The sequence below is a fragment of the Procambarus clarkii genome, chromosome 62, assembly GCF_040958095.1.
Source record: "Procambarus clarkii isolate CNS0578487 chromosome 62, FALCON_Pclarkii_2.0, whole genome shotgun sequence".
NCBI lineage: Eukaryota > Metazoa > Arthropoda > Malacostraca > Decapoda > Cambaridae > Procambarus > Procambarus clarkii.
Genome location: NC_091211.1, coordinates 23,375,722 through 23,403,353, shown reverse-complemented (window position 1 = coordinate 23,403,353; position 27,632 = coordinate 23,375,722). Strand labels below are relative to the sequence as shown.

At 37.7% G+C, this 27,632-nt stretch overlaps 2 protein-coding genes across 4 annotated transcripts in view; one reads left to right on the top strand and one right to left on the bottom strand.

The window, feature by feature from the left end:
- Positions 1–2,839: 2,839 nt before the first annotated feature.
- On the top strand, positions 2,840–24,644 carry LOC123766516 (sodium-coupled neutral amino acid transporter 7). 2 transcript variants are annotated; one of them, XM_045755733.2, is made up of 11 exons: positions 2,841–3,292; positions 3,757–3,878; positions 5,910–5,990; positions 7,788–7,905; positions 10,584–10,716; positions 13,021–13,132; positions 16,060–16,164; positions 16,526–16,722; positions 17,156–17,237; positions 17,927–18,044; positions 21,081–24,644. In XM_045755733.2, exons 1-11 carry the CDS (start codon positions 3,016–3,018, stop codon positions 21,269–21,271), a joined length of 1,536 nt encoding a protein of 511 aa, XP_045611689.2. In that variant the 5' UTR covers positions 2,841–3,015; the 3' UTR covers positions 21,272–24,644. The 2 variants fall into 2 exon arrangements, with proteins under 2 accessions (XP_069164435.1, XP_045611689.2); XM_069308334.1 differs by lacking the exon at positions 5,910–5,990 and having other exon boundaries at positions 2,840–3,292.
- Positions 23,556–27,632, bottom strand: part of LOC123766517 (uncharacterized) — an 18,743-nt gene continuing 14,666 nt past the window's right edge. For both annotated transcript variants that reach the window (XM_045755734.2, XM_045755735.2), the window contains one exon: positions 23,556–26,581. In XM_045755734.2, coding sequence (XP_045611690.2) covers positions 26,154–26,581 — 428 coding nt within the window. In that variant the 3' untranslated portion in view covers positions 23,556–26,153. The remainder of the gene's footprint in view (positions 26,582–27,632) is intronic.

Genomic DNA, 27,632 nt, shown 5'->3' with positions numbered 1-27,632 from the left:
CGTAGACTTTCACTTTATCCTAGACCGAGTTACTCAGAATTATGAGGCCAGTTGGCTCATTGATTATTAAAGGAAAGTTCTATTCCACGAGCCTTACTGTAACAAGGGACACGACAAGGTGAAAGTTAGTAATTATCAAAAGAAGGCGCCAAGTCGGGAAAACTATGTAGCACCGCATGTGTTGCTGGATATGTAAAAGGTGCAAAATATCAATCAAGACGAAAACAAAAGGACATAAGGCGAGTGATAGCAAATGTTATCGGGCTTGCCAAGGAGTCTAACGAGGGAAATGACGCCTAACGAACAAGAAGAAAGCAGAATATACAATTATCCTGAAACCGGGATAGAAAAGGAAGAAAGAAGGCGTATTCCACGTTTCGCCTCAGGGAAAGATATGCGATTACGGTGTTTAAAGAGGAGGATGGCTTATTCAGATTTATATTGTATACAAGAACGCGGTAAAACAGAGTGGGCATCACCACATCACTTTATGCAGGAAGTATTAGGAGAAGAACATTCCGACCTAGAATGGTCTAAGGCACCATACAGAAATAAGACACCTCACTACCACATTTCGAGACCGCATAGCCGACTTCCAATACCTATTGCAAAGTCGTGGAGAGCACATTCCTGAACGGAGCACCTGGCACCCGCAAGAATTACCGGAGGGGATGATCTGACTATCAAAGGCTACCTTGACCACCTTAAGGGGATGACGATTGCGAGAGAGTCGAGTGAACGCGTCAACCCTGATAGGATAACCCTGTGCCTCGAGGATATGCTCAATATCCTGAAGTAAGTAATTATCCTCAAAGCAGTCCTTAAGTTCTCTGTCCCGCCGTCTCTACATGGGGTGGAAGAAGGATTGTGCCGACGCTGGCATTCAATAAAACGTTCTTTGAAACCCGAACTAAGGGTTCGCCAGTTTGAGATCGAGCAGCTAGGCGAGTAGCCACCTCCTTAGAGAGATGACCCTCGACGACCGGGGTACCAATCCGGTTGGGGAATCAGCTGAACACGAGGATCCACAGAGTCTATAAGATGTCTTTGTGTCTGTAAACCGTCAGGGCGGGTATAGTCATCACGGTAGAGATCGAAACATTTAGGCCACGTAGCGGGATCAAACAAGTCTTGTAATGAAGTAGCTGTTGCGGAAAATATGTGCACACGGTGGCGAGGACATCACCACGGACCTCTTGGAATGAATTGTAGGCGCTGTAGTAACCATCAAAGTTTAAGTTACTCCATGTGACGTGGTAGTCACCACTGGGGACTCGGAGGTCGACCCTGCTAAGGAAGAGGTTGGGGAAGGGAGAGAATCTAAAGGGGTAGCCATACTCAAAGCCTGGTCTGGGCCCACCACAGCCGGAGGTATGGAGCTCGATCTTCTACCACAGTCCGAAAGAGTCCTGTTCGCAACCCTTACCAACTAGAGAAGAAGAAATGTGGTCAGAATTAAATATAAAAATCGGAATTAGACGTGTTTACCGCTCGGCGAACAAAGACATCAGTTGACAGGAAACGTGCTCAACCATTTTTGTCGCGCCCGGGTATCGAGCCCGGAATTCTTAATTGTGAGTCAAGAACGTAGTCACTGTACTACCGATACCCAACCTATTACTTACCTTTGTGCTATACCAGCACAGATACTGATGAGTAATCACGTGAGAGTCCGTATGACTATACTAGACCTAGTGAGATATGGAGCCATGATGAGTAAGTGCATGCCATGAAGCCTCGGCATCCAGCCTGGATCTTCGCTCTTGTGGGAATGTGTGTCAAGGTCTATATTTCTAAAAACCAAATTGTCTACAAGAGAAGGAAGGGAATCTAATCTAGGCTGTGTTATTGCCTAAGCCCTGTGCTCTTTGGAAATAGAGGCGAATAACGTGGCCTTCGGTACAACTAAATGTGTGAGCAGCCTCAATATTGAAAAGGTTTATAGTAAAGTGTCGTCTATATTGCTTTTCAAGCACGAGCTACTTCATAGAATATTCCTATTTTATAAAGCTAACAATTAATTTGTTAGTTATGAGGTGCTGTTACATACAGAGTAGTTCTTGGGCACCACTCGCAATCGGTGCACGGCCTACCATAACAAAACGGATGGTAGAACGATTCCATCGCCAATTGAAGGCCGCCCTAAGGTCTCAGGTATGCTCGACAATCTCCCTCTGGTCTACGGTATTCGTTCGGTGGAGAATCTTGCTGATGGGCCCAGTCTACGGCTTCCATGTGAATTCCAGCAGATCCAACACCGCAGGCTGCATCCTCCGACTTCTCAGGACAACGTAAATAAAAAATCAATACCATATATTGGACTTTCAAACACAGACATGCATACGTTTAGGCATTATATTTGGTTTTGAATGTGTTTTTGATAATTTGGAGAGGATATGTAGGACATAGGGACTCGTCCCACCTTGTAATATTGGTAAACTAAAAGCACACGTATATATACTTCACGTCCATTGCACATTTATGATATTTGATCGTAGACATTATTTGTCAGGTATCTGATCCATGTCGGTCAAGTCACCTTCGAAGTGAAACTACCAAAATTCACAAAGTTTGACGTCTGAAAGCTATCAGTGTTTGTCATCTGAGTCTGATAAGCCCAAACCTTGAGATTCCCAGGATTTCAGGATGATGTCAGGATTTCAGGATGCTGCATAGGCCACTTAATTATTTATTTATTTATTTGCAAGAATGTTCGCTTAATATCTATATCTCGTAGGATGGTTGGTCGTACATGTAAGAATATAGCAAGTAAACTTTGAGGGGAGAATAAAGGTTTAGTAAGAGTAGCGAGTGTGTGACGAGTTGCCAGGCACGGCATCTGTGGCAGGGGGCGTGAGTGTCTCCTCCCAGTGTGTCTCAGCTGATGCTAAGTAAACAATCTCAGAGTCAGAGATTCTTCAGACGCAGCTGATGGTGGTGATGCTCTTTAGAGTATCCACTCCCACTCCGGTCTTTTAATCTAGTTAATCGTTGGGTGTGATTTTAACAATAACCATGTCAGAAAACTCTGAAGCAGGCGTCGCTGACGGGGTCGTGGCGGCTGTAGTCGCCAAATCTAGAAACAAATCAGGGTCTTCCTCGTCTGTGGGTCCCGTGGTTGGTCTCGTGACTCCACACGTCCACGACCCCAACCACAACCACAACTATCTCCACAGCCTCCACGACGAGGATGACCTCGCCCTCCTCGCAGACCAAGAGGCAGCTTACGATGAACATCAAGAGGTTCTCTTTGCTTCATGTCAACTTTCAAGTATTTATGGGGAAGATAGTGGTACGTGTTTTTTTCTCTTTTGTTTGTTCTGGTAGATGGGAAATGTGCTTTTCAAGAATTTATTTTGCTAGTATCTTTTCTGGCTTGGAAGGAAGGCAATTTGGATTGCCTTCCTTTCAAAAGTGTTGAAATGCATTAACCAATATGTAAATTTCATATGTAAATGTATACATACACTTCATATGTAAATGTATGTATGTATGCATGTATGTATGTATGTATGTACAGTATATGCTTGCATGCTATATGCACAATACACATTACAGTGTGTCCTTAAGTACTGTACTGTGTACTATTCCATTTAAACTTTGATGAAAAACTATAATCATTGTTTGCAATTATTATGAGGCAAGAGGTCTACCATAGATCATCTACTACAGTATTTTCTTCATTGATTGCCATATATGACAAATCATGTGTATTTTGACTTCTTATGACTTATGCTATTTTTGTTTTCATTTTAGGAATCACTTGGGGTAAAGCAATGTTCCTGATAGTCAATGCAGCCCTAGGTGCAGGGCTTTTAAACTTTCCCAAAGCTTTTCATGAATCTGGTGGAATTGTTAGCGGCAATCTTATCCATATTGTAAGTACTGAATAGTATTTTAATTGTACAGTAATTGTATATTGACATTTTTGTTATAATAAAATTCTGAATTATCTCTGATCCTCCAATCCAAGATTGCCCTACATTTGATGTATGTGACGCACCAAAAATTATTTTTCAAACCCACTCTGATTTCCACCCCATGAAGATTTCTGGTTTGATCCCTTGGCGAAACAGACACGCTTGGTCAGGGTTTCCTTTCACCTGATGCCTCTGTTCACTGTGCGGTAAATAGGTGCCTGGGAGTTAAGCAACTGTTGTGATTTGTATCCTGAGAAAGGTCAATAGCTGGCTTCAGGGGGACTTCAATAAGCCTAATAATCTTCCTGTCCCTGAATATGGGAAACCATAAGGTTAACCATATGCCTACATCTCTACTCACACCACTTGTAGGCTTCACCCCAACCACCACATACAAAGATAAGCCATCCCATACCCAGCGTGAAAATACAGATCCTCAGGTACCTGAAAAACAAGTTTGCAGGGGGGACCTTTTCATGACAAACTTCATTTGTGGACATGTGTAAATATAACTTGGCAATTGGGTAAGAGTGCAGAAAGTGATGATGCAGGAAGCCGCTTGGCAGGAAGTGACAAGAAACTATTCAACTATTAGAAATGAAAAGAGCAATAGTGGTGGTAGAACTTAGAGAGCCAGAAGAAATCGACAGTGATGAGTGAAGAGTGAAAGACACCTAAAATGATGAGGATTGTGACAGAGTTGCAGATGGCTAGGGCAGATAACAACATAGAAAATGTTTTCAGGCTAGAATGGTATAAGTGGGACCAAAGAACTGAAGCTCAACCACCCACCATTTGCCCATAATCATCCTATGTGGACCATATGCTTGTACTCACACCACTGACTATAGGCCTAGTCCCACACCACCCACAATATGCCCATACTCATAACCACAGCACCACTTCCAACCAGTTGAATCTCATCAATCTCCATTCCCCATCTACACCTCTAATAGATTAATCGAGGCACACTCTTTTTTTTATTTTGCTTGGCATGTTCCTAGACTATTTTATAGATAGTATGTGCATATGTATGACATGACATAATGACAGAGTATACTTTCCTTGGCTGAACAGGGCACAAAGAACTAACAGCATTGTAGAAAACCAATTAAGAGTAGACTTTCATTTGAAAATAAGGTTCTGAACAAAAAGAACGAAAAGTATTTTTGACAGTTGTTACAGGTGAAACAATACCTGATATAATGTGCTCTTCATTTTGTATTTCTTTACATACCTCGTTCAGTAGGTTGCAATTTAAACACATCGAGTTGCTATATAAAGTTAACAACTCTGCACAAGGTTTTCCAAGAATGCAGCCCTCATGCAGATTGAGGTTTGATTATATTTTGACATGTAGAATTAATTTTATGCATGTGGTTAAATAAATGAAGCTTCATTCACTTTATAATGGAGAGGGAATTTCTTCTATAAAAGTAATGTTGGCTAATTCCTTTCAATTTGTAAGTTGCATATATTTTCATTATCCTGATCCACAGTTTTGTGGGGTAGAGAGGCACCAAACTAATACAAAATGATGAATAATACAACAAAACAAGGTTATAAGTATAAAATACTAAAATATTAAAACTATCACTATTCCATTCATTACATCAGCCAAAATATAAAGCATCATTGATAAATAAGGAACTCAACATTCCAGTAGTTCTCCACAGCAGTAGTACATATATTTGTTCCCTAGCGAGACCAGGTCAGGTATTCAGGAGACGAGGTGTGCGGTATTCCTCATGAATTGTCACTTGCAGTAAGAGAATGCAAATACATACACTTCTTAGAAGCCACTCCTATCCATCCTTGTTCATTCACTTTAGAATGGAGAGGGAATTTCTTCTATAAAAGTAATGTTGGCTAATTCCTTTTAATTTGTATGTTGCCATTTACCATGTACATTTGCATTTATTTATTGTACAGTACTTTGCTTATTAAACAAAAAAATCTGCATTGTTTTAAGATGTTTTTAAATTTCAGATATTCACCTCATTTGCTCTTGGATCTCTCATCATTATTGCTAAATGTTCTAATGAACACAATTGTAAAACGTATCAAGAGGTTAGTAAAATTCTTGCCTAAATATTATATTTTGTTCCTTTTTAAGTTTTCAGTTGTTTGCTGCAGGTATTGTTCATTGAGTTTAGTTTGTAGAGTGCTTGCTTTGCTTGTACTGTCTACATTTACAGAAATGTCTGATATTAAAAGCTACCTCAAAATCTAGTACAGGTATTCCGGGGAATGAGTTCAGTCGTTGATAGTTTCCAAATGTTAGTAGATTTATAAATTTAAGTGTTTATTTCTTAAAGCTGCAACATTAAAATGGTAAGAACTGAACTCCGCCTACCTGGAGATAACCTCTGGCTATCTTCCTACCACACCTGGACAGTGGTTGTTTGATGGAAACAACAGTCACCTGTCTGAAATTATCAGCTCAGCAGAGAGTGAGGTTACCTGATGTGACCTGACCTCTACTTAACCTGTGAACAATTAACGCTTGAAAAAGTGTGACTTTTGAATTGATAAGGCCGACAGCCTGGTGCCGCCAATATTGTGTGTGACTGACTCTCCTGTATGTGAAATATTAAATAAAACCATTTATGGTGTTACACCATTGTGATCCATTTAGAGGCAGAACTTCGCATATGATACTGTAGATTAACAAATGTAATTTCTCGGCTATTTACAGAAGCATATTTTTAACTTTTGGCTGTGTAATTAATTTGAAATCATATTAAAAGCGTGCCATGAACTCTTGGTATTGAAGGAAGCTCATTTTGGAGAAGCTTTAGCGTCATCAGCTGTATATCATGTAATGTACAGTACATTAGGTCATAAACAAGTAGATTGACTGCTGCTTGGAATTAAATTAAATCTTTTTGTTTTGAGTATGGGATGCAAACAGGACCACACCCAGCCACTACTGTCATAAACTCTTTTGTAGTAAAACATTAACCATCACAAAAACTGTCCCAGTCAATATTCATTTCAATCTAGGCTTGAATTGAGTATTCCTGTAATATACTAAGATGGGATCTGCCCTTCTTACAATCATTTTTGGCTATTCTAGTCATTTTCAAATTCTTAAAGAGGGAACCCTTCATATATCTAGTCAAATAGTTTTAGATTATTAGCTGGCTTTCATATGATGTTTTCCACACAAAGCATTCTCAGAATTTTGGCACTGAGAAACAAGCACGTGTCTAAGGACAAATTGCATATGTAATGTTTTTTGTGATATTCTGTACTATAAATACTCACAATTATAAAGTTTTCTACAAAGCGAAACTTTTAATATTATTCTACATAATGCAAAATGGAAAAAAAAATTTTGTTCAAGAATTTAGCATTTCTATGATACTTAGTACATAGCCCACCATAGCATAGATTTGGCTATGTTCACTCTTTCAAACCAGCACATTTAAATTCTGAAAAAATTGGTTCTCGGTTAAGTAACATTTTCCTGATTATAAATGTCATAGAAAACTGAGGAACAAGAAAAGATGAGACAAATTGGGCACTAGTCCTAGTTTTAAGACAAATGCTCATTTTGTTATGTGAAAAATTTTGTTGTGACATAATCTATATTTTGTCCATCAAAATGTTCATCAATACAGTATTACTACCTTCCTTTGCTAAGAATAGCAAAATACATTACAGTACTGTATTATGCTTTCTTTTATATGACCCAGTTGTTGAGAGTAATTAAGAACATAAGTCTTTAACAAAGTGTAGCTATTAGAATTTCACCCTCATTTTATTTAGTAAAAAAAAATATATATATTTAAAACCAATTAAGATTCATGTGTATCAGGGACAAAACACTATGTAACTAATAAATATTGTTTAAATCTTCAGCTGGTCCTCCACATGTGTAGTCCAGGGTGGAGCATGGTGACTTCTATATGTATATCCGTCTACTGCTTCATTACGTGTATTACCTTCATCATTATAATTGGCGATCAATTTGACAGAGGTTTGAAAATGATTGTATTATTGTTTTTTGTTGAACTGTTCTAATTTAATATGCTTAACTATCTAACATGTTCTTTTTAATTTTGTAAAAACTAAGTTTAAACAAATTCAATATAGTACACCGAACACCCACTTGAATGGTACACGTTTCATCGGAATGCAGATTGCAACGAAGGCTTTGATAGCCATTTGAAAATGTTCAAGGGTGTCTCAGAGATTGAAATTTTGTGTCCTTTCACTTGCATGGGTGTTTCAAATAGGTTGGTGTCCCACCTTGAATCACTGGTGTCTCCTCTGCCACTGGGGTTTTCCACATTTCACTCTCTATTAGAAGATGGAAAATTACCTTGAGGGCCCCCTAGATTCTGTCATTAACCAGGTATGAGATGCTGTTCCTGGGCCAGGCTCATATGGCCTTTCTTCTTCTCTGGTAAAGGATGCAGTGACAGGAAATTTATAGGTACAATGAATGAATGTATTAAAGAAATATGAAAAAAAGATGAGTATTTATGTTCTGAACTTCGTGTGGTATACTTCCTCTTTCATATTTTTTTTTTTTTTACTAGACTAATTGGACTGTGGACAAATTAAGCACATCAGTGGTTTGCAATCTGGTGTCATAAGATAGTGTAATTTCTGAAGAACTACCCTAAGTAGAATGGGTCAAAGTACTGTACCTCACGCAGCTAAGGTGGGGTCACTTGGCCTCTCTTGGGTTGGACGGTAGAGCGATGGTCTCGCTTCATACAAGTCAGCATTCAATCCCGACTGTCCAGGTGGTTTTGCACCATTCCTTCCTCCCCTCCCCTAGGGAGCCGGTCGGCCGAGCGGACAGCACACTGGACTTGTGATCCTGTGGTCCTAGGTTCGATCCCAGGCGCCGGCGAGAAACAATGGGCAGAGTTTCTTTCACCCTATGCCCCTGTTACCTAGCACTAAAATAGGTACCTGGGTGTTAGTCAGCTGTCACGGGCTGCTTCCTGGGGGGTGGAGGCCTGGTCGAGGACCGGGCCGCGGGGACACTAAAGCCCCGAAATCATCTCAAGATAACCTCAAGATAACCTCCCATTCCAAATTGTTTTCCTGATCCCTTCCAAGTGCTATGTAATTTTAATGGCTTGGGACGTTCTCTGATAGCTCCCTTTCCTTCTCTTGGGTGTGTTTTGACTGTGAAGTGATCAAGAAGATCGTCCATAGCTCAGTATAAATGGGTCTTTTTCCTGGATTCAAGTGTGCATATTAGCATGTTCTGATTCATCTGTGGTTCAGGAATTGGTTGGGCTTCAGGGCCGATCAGTCACCTTTTTCCACTTTCCTGCTTTCCACTTTGGGTTAAACTCAATTTCCAGAGTGTCCTCCATTCCAGACTTCCCAAAGTCCTTCAGGAGCCTTGGCTCTTTGGGCTCGGTGTTGTGGCCTACCTCAACAGCTGGCTAGTTCAGGCTCCCAATTGTCAGTACTGTACTGCAGTACATTGTTTTGACAGTTATGAAATTTTAGTATACTGTACATTAATATTTGTTGAGCTCTATTACATATTACATATTGAGCTCTATTACTAAATATTAGGCAAGTCTAAATATTTGATAGTGGCCACTTAAAGATTGACCATAATATTTTGGCAGGTATATTTATAGACTTAATTATGGTAACTTTTGTTGCTCCCTGTAATATATTTTTTACTGAATATATGTTTTAACTCAAATTTATCCACATTTTTCAAAAGTTTACTGTACTGTATTAAATCGATGTAGTCATTTGATGTTATATAAGAAAAAAGGTCACAGAAGGAGGAATGGAGATCAAAGAAAAATGCATACTCTTCTAAGCAAATTGTCCATTGCAGAAGATGAGTTGCAATAAAGTGGCTGAAAAGTTGATACCCAACCCACACATCTGAAAATGAAGAAACGATGATGTTTTGGTTCATCCTGGACCATTATCAAGTCAATTACATGTCTTGATAATGGTCCATGACAGACCGGAATGTCGTTGTTTCTTCATTTTAAAATGTGTGGGTTGGGTATCAATTTTCCATTTTTAATACAGTATTAAAATCTATAATTCAGACGATGAGTCACAATTACATGGCTGAAGATATGATATCCAAACTACACATCAAAATATGAAGAAATGACTGTGTTTCGGACATTGTTTCTTCATTTTCTTATGTGTGGCTTAGATATCAAAATCTGCTGTTTTCAGATGAATCTTTGATCTTAAATAACCTGTAATAAACAGTACATGTCTTGTGAGAAAATGACTTAGTATCAACATGGATTGGAAAGGTTTCCAGGATGGAACTTACATCAGTTGTCTAACTCCCAGGTACCTATTTACTGTTAGGTAAACAGAACTTTCAGGTGAAAGGAAGTGTGCCCAACCATCTCTGTCCCATCCGGGGATCTCACCCAAGCTTAACAGTTGTGAGCTGAGGAAGTAGACTACTGTGCTATTGGGATTCATTGTGATGCATTAGTTATTTCTTAATGGTTTTTTCTACCTAATAAGCCTAGATGTTTGATTTAATGGCAAGAGTTTGTATGATAAGGTGCTAATTTAACATACCATATTTAACACTTGTTTAGTAATTTGTACATTTAGCACATGTAACTTAAGTGCAGTAATTGGAGTTATGTATTCCTATTATTGCATTAACCATTTTTTCAACAATTTCAGTGTTTGCATCATTTGTGGGAAAGGATTTCTGTCATACATGGTACTTAAACAGAAAGTTTACGATGACAGCATCATCGTTGCTGCTCATCTTTCCCTGCTGTTTCAAGAGGATTGACGGACTTAGGTTTATGAGGTAGATATGCTTTCTCTAATGTATATAGAGATTTGTTAATTCACTTAATTAGGTGTTGCTACTTCACTTAATACCTACATGTATGTACTCACCTAATTGTACTCGCCTAATTATGCTTGCATGAGTTGAGCGTCGGCTCTTTGATCCTGCCTCTCTACTGTCAGTCAGCTGGCATACAGATTCCTGAACCTATTGGGCTCTATCATATCTACATTTTAAATGGAGTATGGATTCTGCCTCCACCACATCACTACCTAGTACATTCCGTTTAACTAACTACTCTTGACACTTAAAAAAGTTCTTACTAATGGCTTTCTTTTTCCATGTATTTCTATTGTATGTATGTATGTGTGTGTGTACTAACCACATACAACATGCTAGATCATGCAGCCCATTCTCTTCATTTGCCTCAATGTACAAATTGCAAAGGACTAACCTAACCAGAAGCCATGCATTTAACCAAACCAACTGTTGTGTAGAAAATGTGGGTATTTGTGAGCTGCTAATTTTCATAGTACTGGTACTTTGTAATTTATACGTTGGGGACCGTAACATGCAAAATGAGATGTACTGGCTAAGATCTTGACTGCGATGAGTAAAGTGGTGGGTGTGAGGCCTTTACATTTTAATTGTAAACACTTTTTTAATACTTTTAATTTTAAATAGGAGATTACAGTATAATGATTATAAGTTAATGCAATAATAATAATTGCTGTCACTGACAATGGTTAGCAAAATGTGCTATCCTGTTCATCCACTTGGATTAGTGTCTACAGTGACTACCTTGTTACTTGCAGGCAGGCCAGCATTTAATCCCCATTGGTCCAAGTTGTTAGCCACCATTCCTTTGCTCTGTCCTGAAACCCCCAGCTTCTTGTCCTCATTTGCCTTTTAAGTGCTATACTGCATAGTCTACTGGCTTTGCAATTTCTTCTGATAATTACCTCATCTTATTTCTATTCGGCCAGTTACTCCCATGCATCACTGTGTCATTTGGAGCTAACATGTTTACAGGTATATTGTTTTATGTAATTGCTCTTATCATGTTCACTCTTATTAACAAAAAACAATTATCTATTCAAGTGCCTTTATCCAATACAGAGTTTGTTGCCATTTGCAGGGTGGAATGTGGTGAGCAGCTCCTAGGTATTCCTGTCCTTGTAACACCATGCACTCCTTTCCCATCCCTTGTTATTTAAACATTTTTACAGCCTCTATTTCTCTGTTCACTCATTTAACCCATTCATTTACATTCACCATCTACTGCTTTCATCTCCTGTTTAACCCACTCAAATATATTTTTCATCAGCCTCTTGTCATCCAAGAGTTGGGCATCTTCTGTGATCTTTACTTTCAACTCGCTAAAATGTTTTGCTGCCTTAATACGTTGTGTATTGTATACGTTGTATTGTGAAAAAGTTTAGATGACTGAGGATTCTTAAAAGTGTGCTAGTGTGTTGTTATTCATGATGTAAAACAAATGTAAAACCTTTGTGTGTCGAATTGTGAGAGAAGCTGTTAGCTTTCATTATTAACTGAAAACCAACTTTCAACATTAAATGACCAACCCTTGGGCTGGACGGTAGAGCAACGGTCTTGCTGCATGTAGGTCGGCGTTCACTTCCCGACCATCCAAGTGGTTGGGCACCATTCCTTTTCCCCGTCCAATCCCAAATCCTTATCCTGCTCCTTCCAAGTGCTATATAGTTGTAATGGCTTGGCACTTTTCACTGATAATTCCCTCCCTCAGCATTAACTGGTGTTGATGTCCTATCATTTAGGACATTGTTGATAGATGGCGAGTCCTATCATTTCATACTCCATCTTGCTCATTTAATTTGAATGTAATTAAATTATAAATACTGTAGTTACTTTTATACATGTCTGTAACATCCCTCAATATTTAACTGATCACTAATATAAATTGAGAATTTTTTTCCCCAATTAAAAGTGGATCTCAATTAAGACGGTTTCCTAGTCTGTTATTAACATCAGAAGAGCCAACTGGACATTGGATTGAGTAGATCATCCTTAGGGACTTCAAGCACTAGCAAGAGTCTTATTGGCCAAACTGCTATTACCAATAACTTCTGTAAGTACAGTATAGGATATTATAAAATCACAATACAGTACATTATATATAAATATTTTGGCTCTGTGGATCTTTATCTGGCTAAAACAGTCTGGATAATTTTATAATATTTTGACAATAAAGACAAAGTATGTTTTTTCATATTTTTTTAATGTTTTTAGTGGGTGTGTTCTGTATAAGGGTATGTTGAATTAAAATTAACTTGTTTTCAGCTATGTTGGAGTCATGTCAATTTGGTATTTGGTGGCAGTAATAGTAGCTGAATTCTATACTGGTAGCTACAAAACAGGCCCTGTTGTCATCTTCGATGCTCATTGGACACAGGTAAAGATAAAATTAAACACTCTTAAATGTTTTTGATAGTTATAATATTTTTAAAGTGATATATATTGTAAATATCTTTTATGTATATTTATTTAGAGTAGTTCTCTTACCTCTCACTCTTCAGGCTTCTACATGTCAAGTCTTTCACAAGGTAAACATTTGTTACTCATACCTTACTTTTAAAGAACACTATAAAGTAGCTGTCACAACTACAAGAAAAATGACAGGCTAAATAACAAGAACCTTTCAAACTAGAAATGCCAGACCAATGATGATTTGTTTCAAGATACTTCTGCTCTCTAGGGTAGAATATTGTTGCACACTAAGAACTCCATTCAAAGCTGGAGAAATTACGAACCTGGAGAATGTGTAGAGATCTCTCGCTGCCAAAATCGATTCAAGAAAACATCTAAACTATTGGAAAAGCTTAAAAATCTCTAAATCTGAATTCTCTCGAGTGCAAGTGAGATACACATATACATATATATATAATAGTTTATACTCTCACATATTAGAGGGACTGGTTCCCAATATGCACACAGAAATAACTCCTTATGAGTGCAGAAAGCATGGCAGGAAGTACAAAATAGCCCTTTTGAAAAGTAGAGGTGCAATAGGTATGCTATGAGATAATTCTATCAACAATTAAGGGCCCTGAACTTTTCATTGCCCTCCATATATATGGTATCTCATGGTGTTCAAAAGAGAACTTGATAAACACCTCAACAATTTTTTATGATCAACAAAGTTGTGTCTCATACATCAGACTGCAAGCAGTAGAAGCCTGGGGCCAGATTCACGAAGCAGTTACGCAAACACTTACGAACGTGTACGTCTTTCCTCAATCTTTGATGGCTTTGGTTACATTTATTAAACAGTTTACAAACATGAAAACTTCCCAATCAATTGTTGTTATTATTATAAACATCCTCCTGGTGCTTCGGAGTTCGGAGCTCAATAACTGTTTAATAATTGTAAACAAAGCTGCCAAAGATTGAGAAAAGATGTACAGGTTCGTGAGTGATTGCATAACTGCTTCATGAATCTGGCCCCTGACTGTCTAACCTACCATCTAACAGCCTGACTGACCTGAGCTCTGGTCAGAGACTTAGACTGTTGAAACAATATTTTTATTTGTATTTATTTTATTTATTTATTTATATATACAAGAGTTCTTACATTCTTGTTCAGCCACTAGCACGCATAGCATTCTGGGCAGGTCCTTAATCCTAATTTTCCCAGGAACACGACCCGCCAAATCGTTTAACAACCAGGTACCCATTTACTGCTGGGTGAACAGAGGCTGCAGTTAAGGATTGGTGCCCAGGCAATCCTCCTAGGCCAGGATATGAACCCTGGCCAAAGCAGTCGTGAATTGCCAGGTAAGTGTCTTACCGCATTGCCATGGGGACTAAATATCATGTCTCAATTTTTACGAACCATTTGGCAAGTAGTAATGAGCTATTAAAGCTTCCTTGATTCTACTACATGGTGTTGCATTGTTTAGCAGCTGCAGCTTCTTTATTCTTCCTTCTAATGTTTTCTTCTTCTTTAATGATAGTTTTCTGTCCTTTTGTTTCATGAGATCTTTCCTGTGGTTTCTGTGTATGATGAAGCATTGTTAGTGTTGGCTGAACAACAAACTAATGAACCTAAATCCTGTCATCTAAGTTTGTTACTATTTCTCTTGTGGTTTACTCCAGTTAGCACATGTTATTATGTACACTTTTTCTTACATTATTCAATTCATTAAAAGTGCAGGTGCTTACTCTTGTTTACCAGTTAAGAGCTCTCCCTCTTTCTGCTCATTTGAAGCCCAGAACACTGGGTTTGCACATTTCTAATTGCTTTGCATCTAGGTCCCCAGTTACTGTTGCATTTCTGTGGGCACACAGTGAAGAAATGATGCCCAAGCGTCTCAGTCTGCCTAGGGTTTGAACATAGGTCTTCTCACTTACAGGGCAAGGGAGTAAAAGTGTTAACCATTAGATTGCAGAGTGCTTCTGAGTTTGTCCCTAAAACTGGTGAAGCAGTCAGAGCATCATCGACATAGTAAAGCCAATTTCCATTGCTTTGCTGTGTTCACAATATTCTATTAAACCATGATATTTTGACTTGGATATTGATATTTACCACTGGCCAAAAACTGTTGTTTGGTAAATACAAATTTTAGAGTGTTTATGGTAATTAATTCATGCTTAATTCTGAACATGTTCCCAGATATGTGATGCCTGTCCTTACGTCCTTTTTGTAAGCAGCATGCTATGTGTATACAGTATATTAGATTTACTATAACTCTTTGAAGGAAAATATAATTCAAATTTTACTCCTGACTATGTGTTTTCATTAGTACTACATTTTTCTTTGGTTTCATTGGTTATGCAGTGTACCCAGATATTTTAGTAAACATTTTTATAGTTTGTCATTGTTTTTCTAAACATGTCTCTCTGGCATACTTATTTTTAAATTTTTCACATTTTGTACATTTAGCAAGACCTCTTTTCAGTGTCTATATATGATATGCACTGAGATCTAGGAAACATGCACATGTAGAAAAGTAGAAGTGGGTGTTGTTGTCACAGTTATGAACATGTAGAGGTTTACTAAGAAAAGGGCAGAATTTAAAAGTAAATTTGATAAAGTCCTTACAGGCAAAATGTAATCTACTATTAAAATTTACTCTCTTGATGTTTCTGTATATTGTTTTAAACACTTTCTGCTCTTCATTACCAAGTAATAGATGCATGTTAAGCATGTATTGAATGCAATATTAATATCATGGTGTTTTCTTCTTGATTTGCATGTGTTTTACACATGTCTGTTCTTTCATTTTATTGTTTACTTAAACTAGTATTATACCAGTACTTTACAAATCTATGAATGTCAATTTCTCTGTTATTACGGATACATTTTCTTCTTGATTCCAGTTGTTTAATGTAGTCCCAACAATATGTTTTGGATACCAGTGTCATGTAAGCAGCGTTCCTATTTACTCTTGCGTGAAGGCCCATGATGCAACGTCATTCATTAAGGTTAGCTCACCGCATTGCACTAAAAATATTTTTAATAGTTATTCTCCATTCACTATGTTTCCTGGGAAGTTGAAGTTTATTTTACAAAATATTTATTGTATGAATGTGAAAACATACAATGAATATTTTGCATGGTAATTTATGAAGATGAATTGATTACATAATTTCAAATTCATTTGAGCCTTGTAGCTCTCTAAATGCTACTTGTCTTTTTTTTTATTTTGTTTTAGTTCTGTATAACTCAGTAAGCACTTAACTAAATGAAACTTCCTGATAGTTACAGTTTAATATTTGAATATGTAATGCCTAAACTGTGTATAGTTTCTGAATATACTAAGCACTGACTATTATATTTTCACAGGCATGCATTGCTGCAATTGTGGCATGCTTTCTTGTATATACTGTTTCTGCTAACTATGGCTACCTAACATTTGGATCGCTGGTAAATGGTGATGTACTTCTATCTTATGATGCAAGAAAACCTCAAGTTCTCATTGGTGTCATTCTTTTGGCCATAAAATCATGGACAACCTACCCAATCCTGCTGTTTTGCGTGAGGTATTTTTGCTTTTTATTTATATTTTTAAATGGTAGTATTTTAATGAACAAAAGATTCCTGACTAGCATTTCCTCTGAAATCAGTGAATCGTCATTTTAAAAGTACATCCAAGACTTTCATTTCTTGCCTTTCATCACCCTATCTCCATTCCAAATTTAGTAATACCTTATTTACTGTTGCTTCACTCCTATGATTTGTTAGGTTTAAATACTAGTATGGATCGGTTAGTATTATCACATCAGTAGGGCTCCCCCCAAGTGATGTGACTCAGTAGAGAGGAGCCATTTCGGTTAGATAGTTTCAGAGTGCCATCAAGGTCTGACTATTAAGTGGCATTTCATTACATTCAATCTCTCTTTTTTTTTATTTGCTTACTGAATGTGAAATATTACAGCCTAATGAAGCATCCTTTTAAGTCATTTACTCTTACAGGGAGGCAATGGGAGATCTTTATATCCAGCTGAGGTCACTGTCTCCAGCTGAAGCTGATGCAACTGAATCAGTACGTCGTAAGGTAATTCCTGGACTTCTTATATGTATCATTTTTGTATCATGATGTAGCTATTTCCATTAATGTTTGAATCTTTGTGGATAATTCTTTTATATTTGCAGAGATCAGATATACAGTATACAGTATTTAAAAGGGAATCTTCACACACTTGCTTGTCAGTGGGGAAACAACGAAATACAAGATTCTCTTTAGTTACAAGAACCTCTTTTACTGCTTGTAGACTCAAACCATGATTTAATTGTCTTTGACATTAGTTAGTGGTCTGTGATATATGCCAATTTTTTTTTTTTTTTTACTAAATATTAACAAAATAGTGTCATTAGGTAGGCAGTATTTATTGTATTTATTTTACCCCAAACACTGCATACTCAGATTTTAATCATGTGTTGTACTTGTTAAAATTGCATTTGTATGACTAAATTTGAGAATGCAGCATAAATAAAAATGGCACTTTATAACCTCACTGCTTCCAGTACTTCACACGATGGCCTAGATCTCGACTTTAAAATATCTTTGAATACAGTTTTGTGTTAATGAGCATTAGATGCAGTAGAATTACTAAACAAAGATGTGTATTTTCAGAACTTCCATGAAATATCAAAATAAATGTGTCAAGGTAGAAAAGCACGTCTATCATACTGTGTGTCAAAACTTACTGAGAATTAGTATACTGTATATGTTTTTCCTTTCAGTTGCTTGCACTTCTCCTGTGGGGGAGTTCGATGCTGATGGCCATTTTCGCACCAAATCTCAATGTTGTTGTGAAACTTCTTGGAAGTCTTGCAGCATTCTTCATTTTTGTGTTCCCAGGTGTGTATCTTGTATATACTTATGTTGTAATTGAAGCAAATGCAAATAATGGGAGAACTATTTTGGTCAAGTGAACTGAATTGGAATTGTTTGTTAGACGCCTTACTTTTCCTGATAAATTTAATATTAAAAAAAAATCAATATTCTTTTCTGCTCCCTAATCTTTAAGAGTGTCTAATCGCTATCTGTGATTACCTCCTGTGTTCATATCGCTAAATGAGTTTTTTTCTGGCATTAGTTTTGTCAGTTATTTCTGGAGGGACTGAACGGTGGCTCTTTGAAGTCATCTCCCTTAAATGGCTTTTACCTACTGACTCACATCAGCCATGTGTCCTGTATGATTTACCAGGAAGGATTGTTACGATCACCCTCACCAAGAAAGTATCCAGAAGAACAGTGAAGCCATACAGACAACTGCAAAATTCAGAAATGAAGCATTGAAACAGCTAAATAACTCCACAAATGATTCACTCAGAAACTTGGTCAAACCCTCTTTGGTTACGGCTGGCCACCAGCAAGTAGCAGCAGCACCTGGCCTTTAGTGCCATCTTGGCCATTTACATTCCCAGCTTTGGCATTTGCTTCAAGAATGTGTGTTTCAACTCTCATTTGTTGCATGTTATCTTGAGATGATTTCGGGGCTTTTAGTGTCCCCGCGGCCCGGTCCTCGACCAGGCCTCCACCCCCAGGAAGCAGCCCGTGACAGCTGACTAACACCCAGGTACCTAATTTACTGCTAGGTAACAGGGGCATAGGGTGAAAGAAACTCTGCCCAATGTTTCTCGCCGGCGCCTGGGATCGAACCCGGGACCACAGGATCACAAGTCCCGCGTGCTGCCCGCTCGGCCGACCGACCCTTTTTTGGACTTGGTCTATTCTTTGCTTTGAGCTGCATTTTGGAAGGGCTTAGGGCAGTGCTTTTCTAAGCACTCATATACCATTACCCCTGCTCTAGCATAGTAACTTCTCTGGTGAGTTCAAGAGTTTACCCCTGAGAGGCCAGGCTGCTGTGTAAAGTGCCTTCCCCTGAGTAGTGTAAGAGTCTTTAACGACTCGGCAAGACCCTGTTGTTGGAGGAGTTTGGGGGTTTTGTTTTGAGTGGGGTGCACAAAGGTTTGTGTGCTTATTCATGGGTAGACTGCTGACACCCTTCACATCCATGTTTATCTTAGGTCTGCTTTTGACATTAGTGTCTTTGTCAAGTGATCCTAGTGCCTGGGTGTCCTGCATAGTTATTCCTTCAGGCCCAGGTAAACCTGTTTCTGAGGGAGTCCCAAGTCACTCGGCAGTTGCTTGAGCAGCTCTGTGGAAGTCTGAACATCGCTGTGATCGTTTACCTGCTGGGTCGGGTTTAGCTGTGGTGTCTGCTCTGGTTCTTCGGGGCCATCCCTTCCGCCGCTCACATGATCGCTGGGTTCATCCACCAGGGGTCTTGCGTCGGTTGCTGGGTCTTCGGCTTCCTCTTAAGGCTTTTTGGGGTTCAGTGCCTTGGCGCCTCCCGGAACCCTGCCTCGATGTGTTCATGGATGCCTCCTCTCGCAGCTGGGGCTATGTGACCAGTGGTCACCAGGCCAGCTAGGGGCAGTGGGCTCTGTCTTTTCGTTGGGCTCACAGCACGGTGTGGGAGTTCGCAGCGGTGTGGTGTGTGCTGCATTGAATTCAGCTATCTTGAGGCTCTATGATCTGGCTCCATTCAGACTGCTCTCTGGTGGTTCATTGCCTGAACGGTGAGGGGGGTCTCTACAGTCCTTGGCTCTTTGGAGCTGATCTCTTCAAGGGGCCTCTTCTGCTGAGTTTTCGGGGTTTCGCTCTCCGTGTGGTTCATATAAGGGGTGTGTCCAACTTCCTGGCGTACAGCCTGTTACAGTTCCTTTCCCTGTCTACGGATTGGACGGTCGATGCCAACTCATCCGGTTGTCTCTGACAGATGTTTGGGCCCTTGGATGTGGACCTTTTCACGTCGGCGTGAAGAGATGCCTTCTGACCTCTTCACGCGGTGCCCACTGGACCACAGTTCCTACAGTCGCCTGCCTGACCTCCAGGCTGACATTGTTGCCTGGAAGAACACCAGACGAGACATCCACAATCCCTCAACTGATAACTTTATTGATATAGTATATATATATATATGTGCCACCTGAGCCAACTTGGTCTTTGGACTGGGTGCTCTCCTTTCTCTCCTCTCCTCAGTTTGTGGTGGCCCCTTCGATCAATGATTACTTTCAAAATGGCTTTGTTTTTTTATGGCTTTGGCTTCTGGAGGTTGGGTTGAGGAGCTTCATGCTCTCCTCTGGTGCAGAGGCTTCTGCTTTCTTGGTCCTGGTGGACAGTTTGTTCGATTGCAACCATCTCCCCCTCTTCTGGCGAAGATTGAGATGGCAGGCTTCTGGAAGGGTCCTGTGGGTTATTAATGCTTGATTGGTCAGGCCAGGGGTGCATCATGTGTTGTGTCTGGTTGTGGCTTTACGTCAGTACCTGGACGCCTCGGCTTGTGTCCGGGAATGCGCTGTGGGTTGACCCGGTATCTCTCATTCCCAGTTCCAGGTCTTGGGTCTCTTAGGTTGTCCACATGGTTATCAAGTCTAGCCAGCCTGCGGTTTACCCTTGTGCCCATGATGTTCTGAAGTTCACAGCTGTGGCTGGAACAGGTCTTGGGCTGACATTCAGGTACGGGGGGTTTTGGAGGTTAAAGAAGGTCCTGCCTGCCCAATATCTCGTTAATGTGCTGGGCCCTCAGCGGTCTTGTGTCATCATGAGTCCCGCAGTGTGGCCACCTTCCAGGTAAGTCCCTATTTTTCCTGCTCTTTGGGTCGTTAGCTCCAGGGAAGCCGACGGGGCTCCCCCACAGAAACCCGACGTTGAATGTAATGAAACACCATTTTCTGGGTAGAACCCCAGAGGCTCTCTGGAGCTTTTCTCATGTACACTATGATGTAGGACTTTTAATTAGCTGAGTCATTTAAGTGTTAATGCTGCATTTATAAATAACTACTGTAGTTGGCTACTGTATTATTCAGTTGTGCCTTTTGTTTTCAGGTATGTGTTTGTTACAGTTTGTTTTGGTCAGAAATGAAGTGAATGGCTCTAGAAGAACTATAAGAGAAGCTGGCCTAATGCTTATTGCAGCAGCATACATTGTGGTAGGTATTTTTGCCTTTGGACTAGCATTTGTTCTTGGTGTCGAACACATTATTCACCCAGATAGTGTTAAGCCTTTGTGTAAATAATTATGACCTTTTGTCATATTCAGTCCAGAAAATATTTAACCTCATTTTGACTTCAAATGTTATTATTTTATACGTTCATATGAAATATATTGTACATGTTTTCTCAGTGATATCAAAAGTTTGAAATCTCCATCTGTATTCATACTGAGGTGATGATCTAGTGAGATACATACATAAATACACATACACACATAAATATATATATTTTTTTATTGTCACCTACAGTATAGCAGAATAATTGATATGACTAAAATTTACCACATACAGCAAACTACATTGTCTTTTATGGTACTTCCAGTATAATTGCGTATCCATATGACTGTGCATCATGCATTTTGATTACCATCAGGTTATCTGGTATCATAAATTTATGTACAAATAATATGATGTGCTTGCTTTTAATTAAAATTTCATAGTGCAACACTGAACATTGTTTGTTGTTTTGTACAGTGAGGTATTTATACAAAAGAAAACTAAACCACACACAAGAAGATGAGGAGACGACGATGTTTCGGTCTGATCTTGGACCATTATCAAGTCGCTTGTGATATCACAATCGATTTGATATTGGTCCAGGATGGACCAATATGTCATCGTCTTCTCATCTTCTGATGTGTGGTTTAGTCTTCATATCTTCAGCTGCATTATTGTGACTATCTGCATTTATATATATATTTTTTTAATTGTTTTTAGATTTCTTAGCTTGTTTCTCAAACTTTTAAATACATAACAAAAATATAAGTCAAAATTATTCACATACAGGTATTTAGAAAGTTTTTTTATTTATAAGGAAAATATGATGGTTGTTGACTTGTATATTGCCAGTGTATATTACAGCTATACATAGCAGCTGCACACTTAATAACTGATATGTAGCAAAGACAGTAGAACCTTATTTTTGTAATTATTAATCTACATTTGTAAATTTGAATTAAAAAAAGTCAAATTTTACTTTTATCATAGGGGATTTGAACATATTAAATAATGACACATATTTAACTAATGCAAACTATAATATATGTAGTACATATACTATATGTATACCATAGTATACTATACTTTAGTACTATAGTATTGATATAAGTTACAGTATTTCATGTACTGACTATAATACGGTATTGTTTTGCACAACAAGAATGTTTATTCCATTGGGAGCAAGTTACAAGGCTGTGGGTACAGTGAATGAGGTAGCTCAAATTGTAAGCTTACCATAGAATCTGAACAAAAAATATTTTCAATGGCTTTGTCCAGAACTATTTTTTCAGTTAAATTTTATAAGAAATTTAACCTTTTCATGATACTCAAATTCAGTGGGATTAGGAGAATTTCTGATGACAAAGACTTGTATATAACAGCACTCTTCGTACAAGAACTCGCATGCCATTCAAACTTGTGTGGAACTGAATATATAATGCATGGAATATTTTTATAGTCAATTTTTAACCTCACATAAGTAATCATCTTTATGTAATTGTTATTAAATGAATGAATTACTGTACTTGTACAAGCGTATTATAATTGGTTTTAAATTGTAATCATGTAATGTATTCTCCTTAATTAAGATGAAGTAGAGCATCAGTCAGTAAATAGGTTGTCTAATATCTCTACTACTACCATTCTTTTTTAAACAATTAATAGGCATTGTACTGTTGAATAATTTCATTGGGAGAAAGTGCTTTTAAATGCTGTTCAGCTACTTGCTTTCACGAGAGGATGAGAGTATTTGTTGCATTTGTATGCCCACACATTAATGTGACAATAATTTTGTAGTGTTGACCAAACCACACACTAGAAAGTGAAGAGACAATGACGTTTTGGTCCGTCCTGGACCATTGTCAAGTCAAGTGACAGTCGACTTGACAATGGTCCAGGACGGACCAAAACGTCATCGAATCTTCACTTTCTAGTGTGTGGTTTGGTCAACATACTTCAGCCACATTATTGTGACTCTCCATCTGCAATTTTGTAGTGGTCTCTGAGAATACAATGTACAGACAACATTATTTATTGAATATCTCAAATATTCACAATGTTTAGCCTCGAATAGTCTTTACATATCCACTTATCCTTGCTTGATGTAAATGGTGAGTGAATGAGCAGGGCACTACAATGCAAATCCAAACAAGGAAATTTTTTATGAGAAAACCCTGGAATGATTTTAAGCTTTGGCCAGTATAGTGTATTTGGCACAGTAGCCCTTTTTATTTTGTTTTCTGTGTAGCTCATGTTATTGGAAAAAGTGAGTTAAATCCAGATTAGAGGTTAAGGTTAATGAAAATATATATATATTGCAGGCTCTCAGTTGTTATTTCTTAAGGTTTATAGTTTACTTCTTTGAGATTAACGTTCCAGAAATTCTTGCGTTTGGAAATGCTATAGCTTTGCTTTGTAGACAGACAAAACATGAGCTATAGCTTACAGTTGGCCATAAGTGTTGTAATGTGATAAATATTATGTAACTAGAAAATTGGCGTACAACTAACTATGCTTACAATTACACAATGATGAAACACAGACCTTTAAGTCATTTTGATCAGTATTATAACATACTTTAGGATATGTGAGGTACAGTACTTGATTTAATTTTGTTTTGTGAATTTTAAAGTTTGCATTTAATCATTTGTAATTGTATACATAGGATTAAATATGGCATTGTTACTGAAATCTAAGATAATTACTTCAGCCATTAAAAGTTATTCCTTTGTGGTGCATTTGTTATGATACAAATTATTTGTATCACTTTTTTGCTAGAATGGTGTTCCCACCAGACCTCCTTTAAGATAGAATATAAATAATGTCTGCTCACAGATAGGTCCACCAAGACAGTTGGAAAATATGTGTCATATGAGAACATTTATGCACACTTCTTTCAGTGTCTTTGTTTACTCAGACCTCTTTCTGTTTACCTGTTATTTTCTTTACTGTCTCTACATTTTTCTTAATTTTTCCTTACCATCTCACCCCTTTCCCCCCAACACAAACACATGTGCAGATACAAACAGACAGGTAGGCAGACACCAACACACACATGCACACACACGTAATAGATATTTCATATTTAGTGAACAGTTGTTATACAGTATATGCAATTGTGTTATAGGCCATATTTTTACTTTTTATTGATGAAATAATGAAATGGTTGAATTTTGAATGAATTGATCTGGAGTATGCACACCATTAGTGTCTTTTTAGCTATTAATAATCCATGCTCATCTTTTTTAGAATTCTCAACACCTTGTGTATTCAGTACACATCGACCATTGCAGGTTGTGAATTGTTGTGTACATTTAGTCTTTCATGAAGTAGACTAGATCTGTATTTTATACAAAAAATCATTTGTTATTTTGTAAAAGGAAATAAAGATTTCTTTAATTTTAAGGCTTTTATTGTTGCTAATGGCAATAAATTTAAATAGCTTTGTAGATTAAGTTTAGTTTTAATTAAAGTGACTTAACTTCTTGTAAGAAATAGGATTGATTGATGTAGTCCTATTTCCCATCCATGTGTAATCTCCATTTTCATAAAATTATATATTAATAATATCCTTCTCATACTCCTAACCCCTAAATGGTGTAGCTCTTTTTAAAAGTACTACATCGAGATGTGCATGTTGAGAAGTTAACAAATTGAGTGATAAAAAATGGTATTTGGTGATTGGAGCAGTGTAAGGGGTTTAATAAGATTGGAATAATGTAAACAAAGCCTTAACACAATGCACCACTAAGTACAGTACAGTATGGATGTTTTTCAAGATCCATGTGTATCAACTTCATCCCATCAGCTCCATAAAAATTCAGCATTTTAATTGTCATACACACCTCTGTCATTAATTTTAAGCATGTATCTGATTCTCTAAATGCCCCTCTATCACTTGTTTTGGCCATGATGAGGTATACTATTCACTAATTGCAAGTTTCTCATGTATCAATACGAGTACTGTACCTGAAAAAAGTCGTAAAATTGCTACTCTTATAAATATATAATATTTAATACTACATTAATATGCATCTACAGTACTAAGAAATTGACAAGATAAAATTATATGGTAGTGGATTATGCACTCATTGCCCGCTCTCATCTACAGTATAGTACTGTACATGAACCTATTATGCTCCTAATACACTCCATGTTTCCTGTTCCAACTTCCCTATTCCAAATTTTCACTCACAGTACTTTGTTCACCACCTTTGCACTAAAATGTATTTCCAATATATTCCATTTTTCTTTTCTAACTGTTACATATGAAATATAGGCTAACACCAAAGGATTATCTTAATTATATTTTGTTATTTTATATACTGTACAACAATTTCCTTCCATAGTCTGACAATCCCACTTCATACAATAGTATATCTATTATCAATGGAACGTTCACATACAAGCATTAGTACAGTATTGACAAATTATAAATTTTAAAAATATAATTAAAATTAGTTGGGAGAAAATGCAAGTATTTATGATTCACTAATTATCCCAAGTCTAGAAAACACACAAGTGTCACACATTCATTAAAGCATTAAATTTAAAATTGTTCACACATACATTAGATCAAATATCATTATTCCTGGTTAAGGAATCATCAGAGAATTAAAGCACCTATACAATAAAGCATATATATAATTTACAAAAGTTTAATACTCTTAGGCAAATTGTATTACAAAAATATAATTTAACAAAATAACATTAAAAACGCAAACTATTACAAATTATGCAAATACAGACAGATCATGAGACGAGAATGGAGAATATATATATATAGGAACCAATGAGGTGTTCTTTGACACTAGTCATGGCTAAACATTAAAAATATTTTAACAAATTAATGAACTTTAAGCAGAGAATACAACAATAAATGGGGATCTCAAAAGAACAAAATTTAGTTCTATGTCCTAGCATATTCCATTTGCTTTATCAAGGCAAGCACCTGGGCAGGGTCACGGAGTGGCTGTCTATATCGTGATCTAATGAACCAGAGCCAGACCAAACCAATCACATGACCAATGAAGGTTATTAGTAGCAAAATAAGACTATATGAAACATGCTTACCCGAGGTAGAAGTACAATATACAATTATGGCCCAAAGGCAGTACACAAAGCTCTCGCCCACCTGCACAACAAGGTTATGTGCAGGGTAAAATGTATACCTCTCCACAACATCCACAAAGAGTTCCACATTCCTGTTTACTTTCATGAAGGCAAGGTAAACAACAAAACTGATGAACCCTGCAGCCTTGGCTAAGACGTAAGGAAAGATGATGAGGTAAAGGCCCATGAGTACGCCTGAACCACACAAAAGTATGGTCCTCACCACTGTGGGGGGAAGACAAGAGGTTGTGATCACTGTCACGGTAATAATGACAAAATGCACAATTATGAAAGCAGGTAAATAAAAGAAAGGAGAATATATAAACAAAAAAATGAGAGTGAGAGCATTTTTCAGTACTTTGTGTTTCTTCAACCAAGAAGGAGGGAGTAACACAGGATATGGAGAAATAGATATATATATGTACTGTATATAGATAGAAAAATTAATCATTATGTCTACATAATGATTCATTACATTTAGATGACATAAGACAGAGCAAGCACAAATGTGTTTACATGGATTGAGCTCAAGCTTATGTGCCCCAAATCTTGAGATATTGTTCTGGTGCAATAATCTCCACCCTTTTTGTACTTTTTCATATGTACATTTTTAAATATTGTTATGTATGGAGTAAACCTTCACTATCACCACCTCTAATGCATCCCACTTGCTCGCTAGCTGTACTTGAAGAAATATTTCCATGTGTTTCCTAATTCATTTGAACTCTCAATATTCCTATTTTTTATTTGTCAACTTTGCTAATACCTCTGAATTATTGTATATAGTGTATTCACCTAGTTGTGCTTGTGGGGGGATTGAGCTCTGCTCTTTTGGCCCGTCTCTTAACTGTCAATCAATCAACTGTTACTAACTACTGCTAACTAATTTTTTATTTTATTTTTTTTATTTTTCACACACACACACACACACACACACACACACACACACACACACACACACACACACACACACACACACACACACACACACACACACACACACACACATACATATGAAGCAGCCTGTAACAGCTGTCTAATTTCCAAGTACCTATTTACTGCTAGGTAACAGTGGCATCTGGGTGAAAGAAACTCTGCCCATTTTTGTTTCCGCTGGCACCGTGAATCGAACCCCGAACCACTAGTCTACATATCCAGCATGCTGCCCACTCAGCCACCAGCACCCTAATGTGATAAGTCTTCTTTATTTCTTTCCTGTTTCCAACAATGTGAGATTTGCTTCACTGTTCCTAGTCTCATGTGTGATCTTTCTTTC

Excerpts from the sequence above, each read along its gene's own strand:
- LOC123766516 (XM_045755733.2), top strand. The coding sequence starts at position 3,016 with ATGTCAGAAAACTCTGAAGCAGGCGTCGCTGACGGGGTCGTGGCGGCT. Across the intron at positions 13,133-16,059 it reads TCGATGCTCATTGGACACAG|TTGTTTAATGTAGTCCCAAC; the intron begins GTAAAGATAAAA and ends TCTTGATTCCAG. Across the intron at positions 17,238-17,926 it reads CTGAATCAGTACGTCGTAAG|TTGCTTGCACTTCTCCTGTG; the intron begins GTAATTCCTGGA and ends TTTTCCTTTCAG.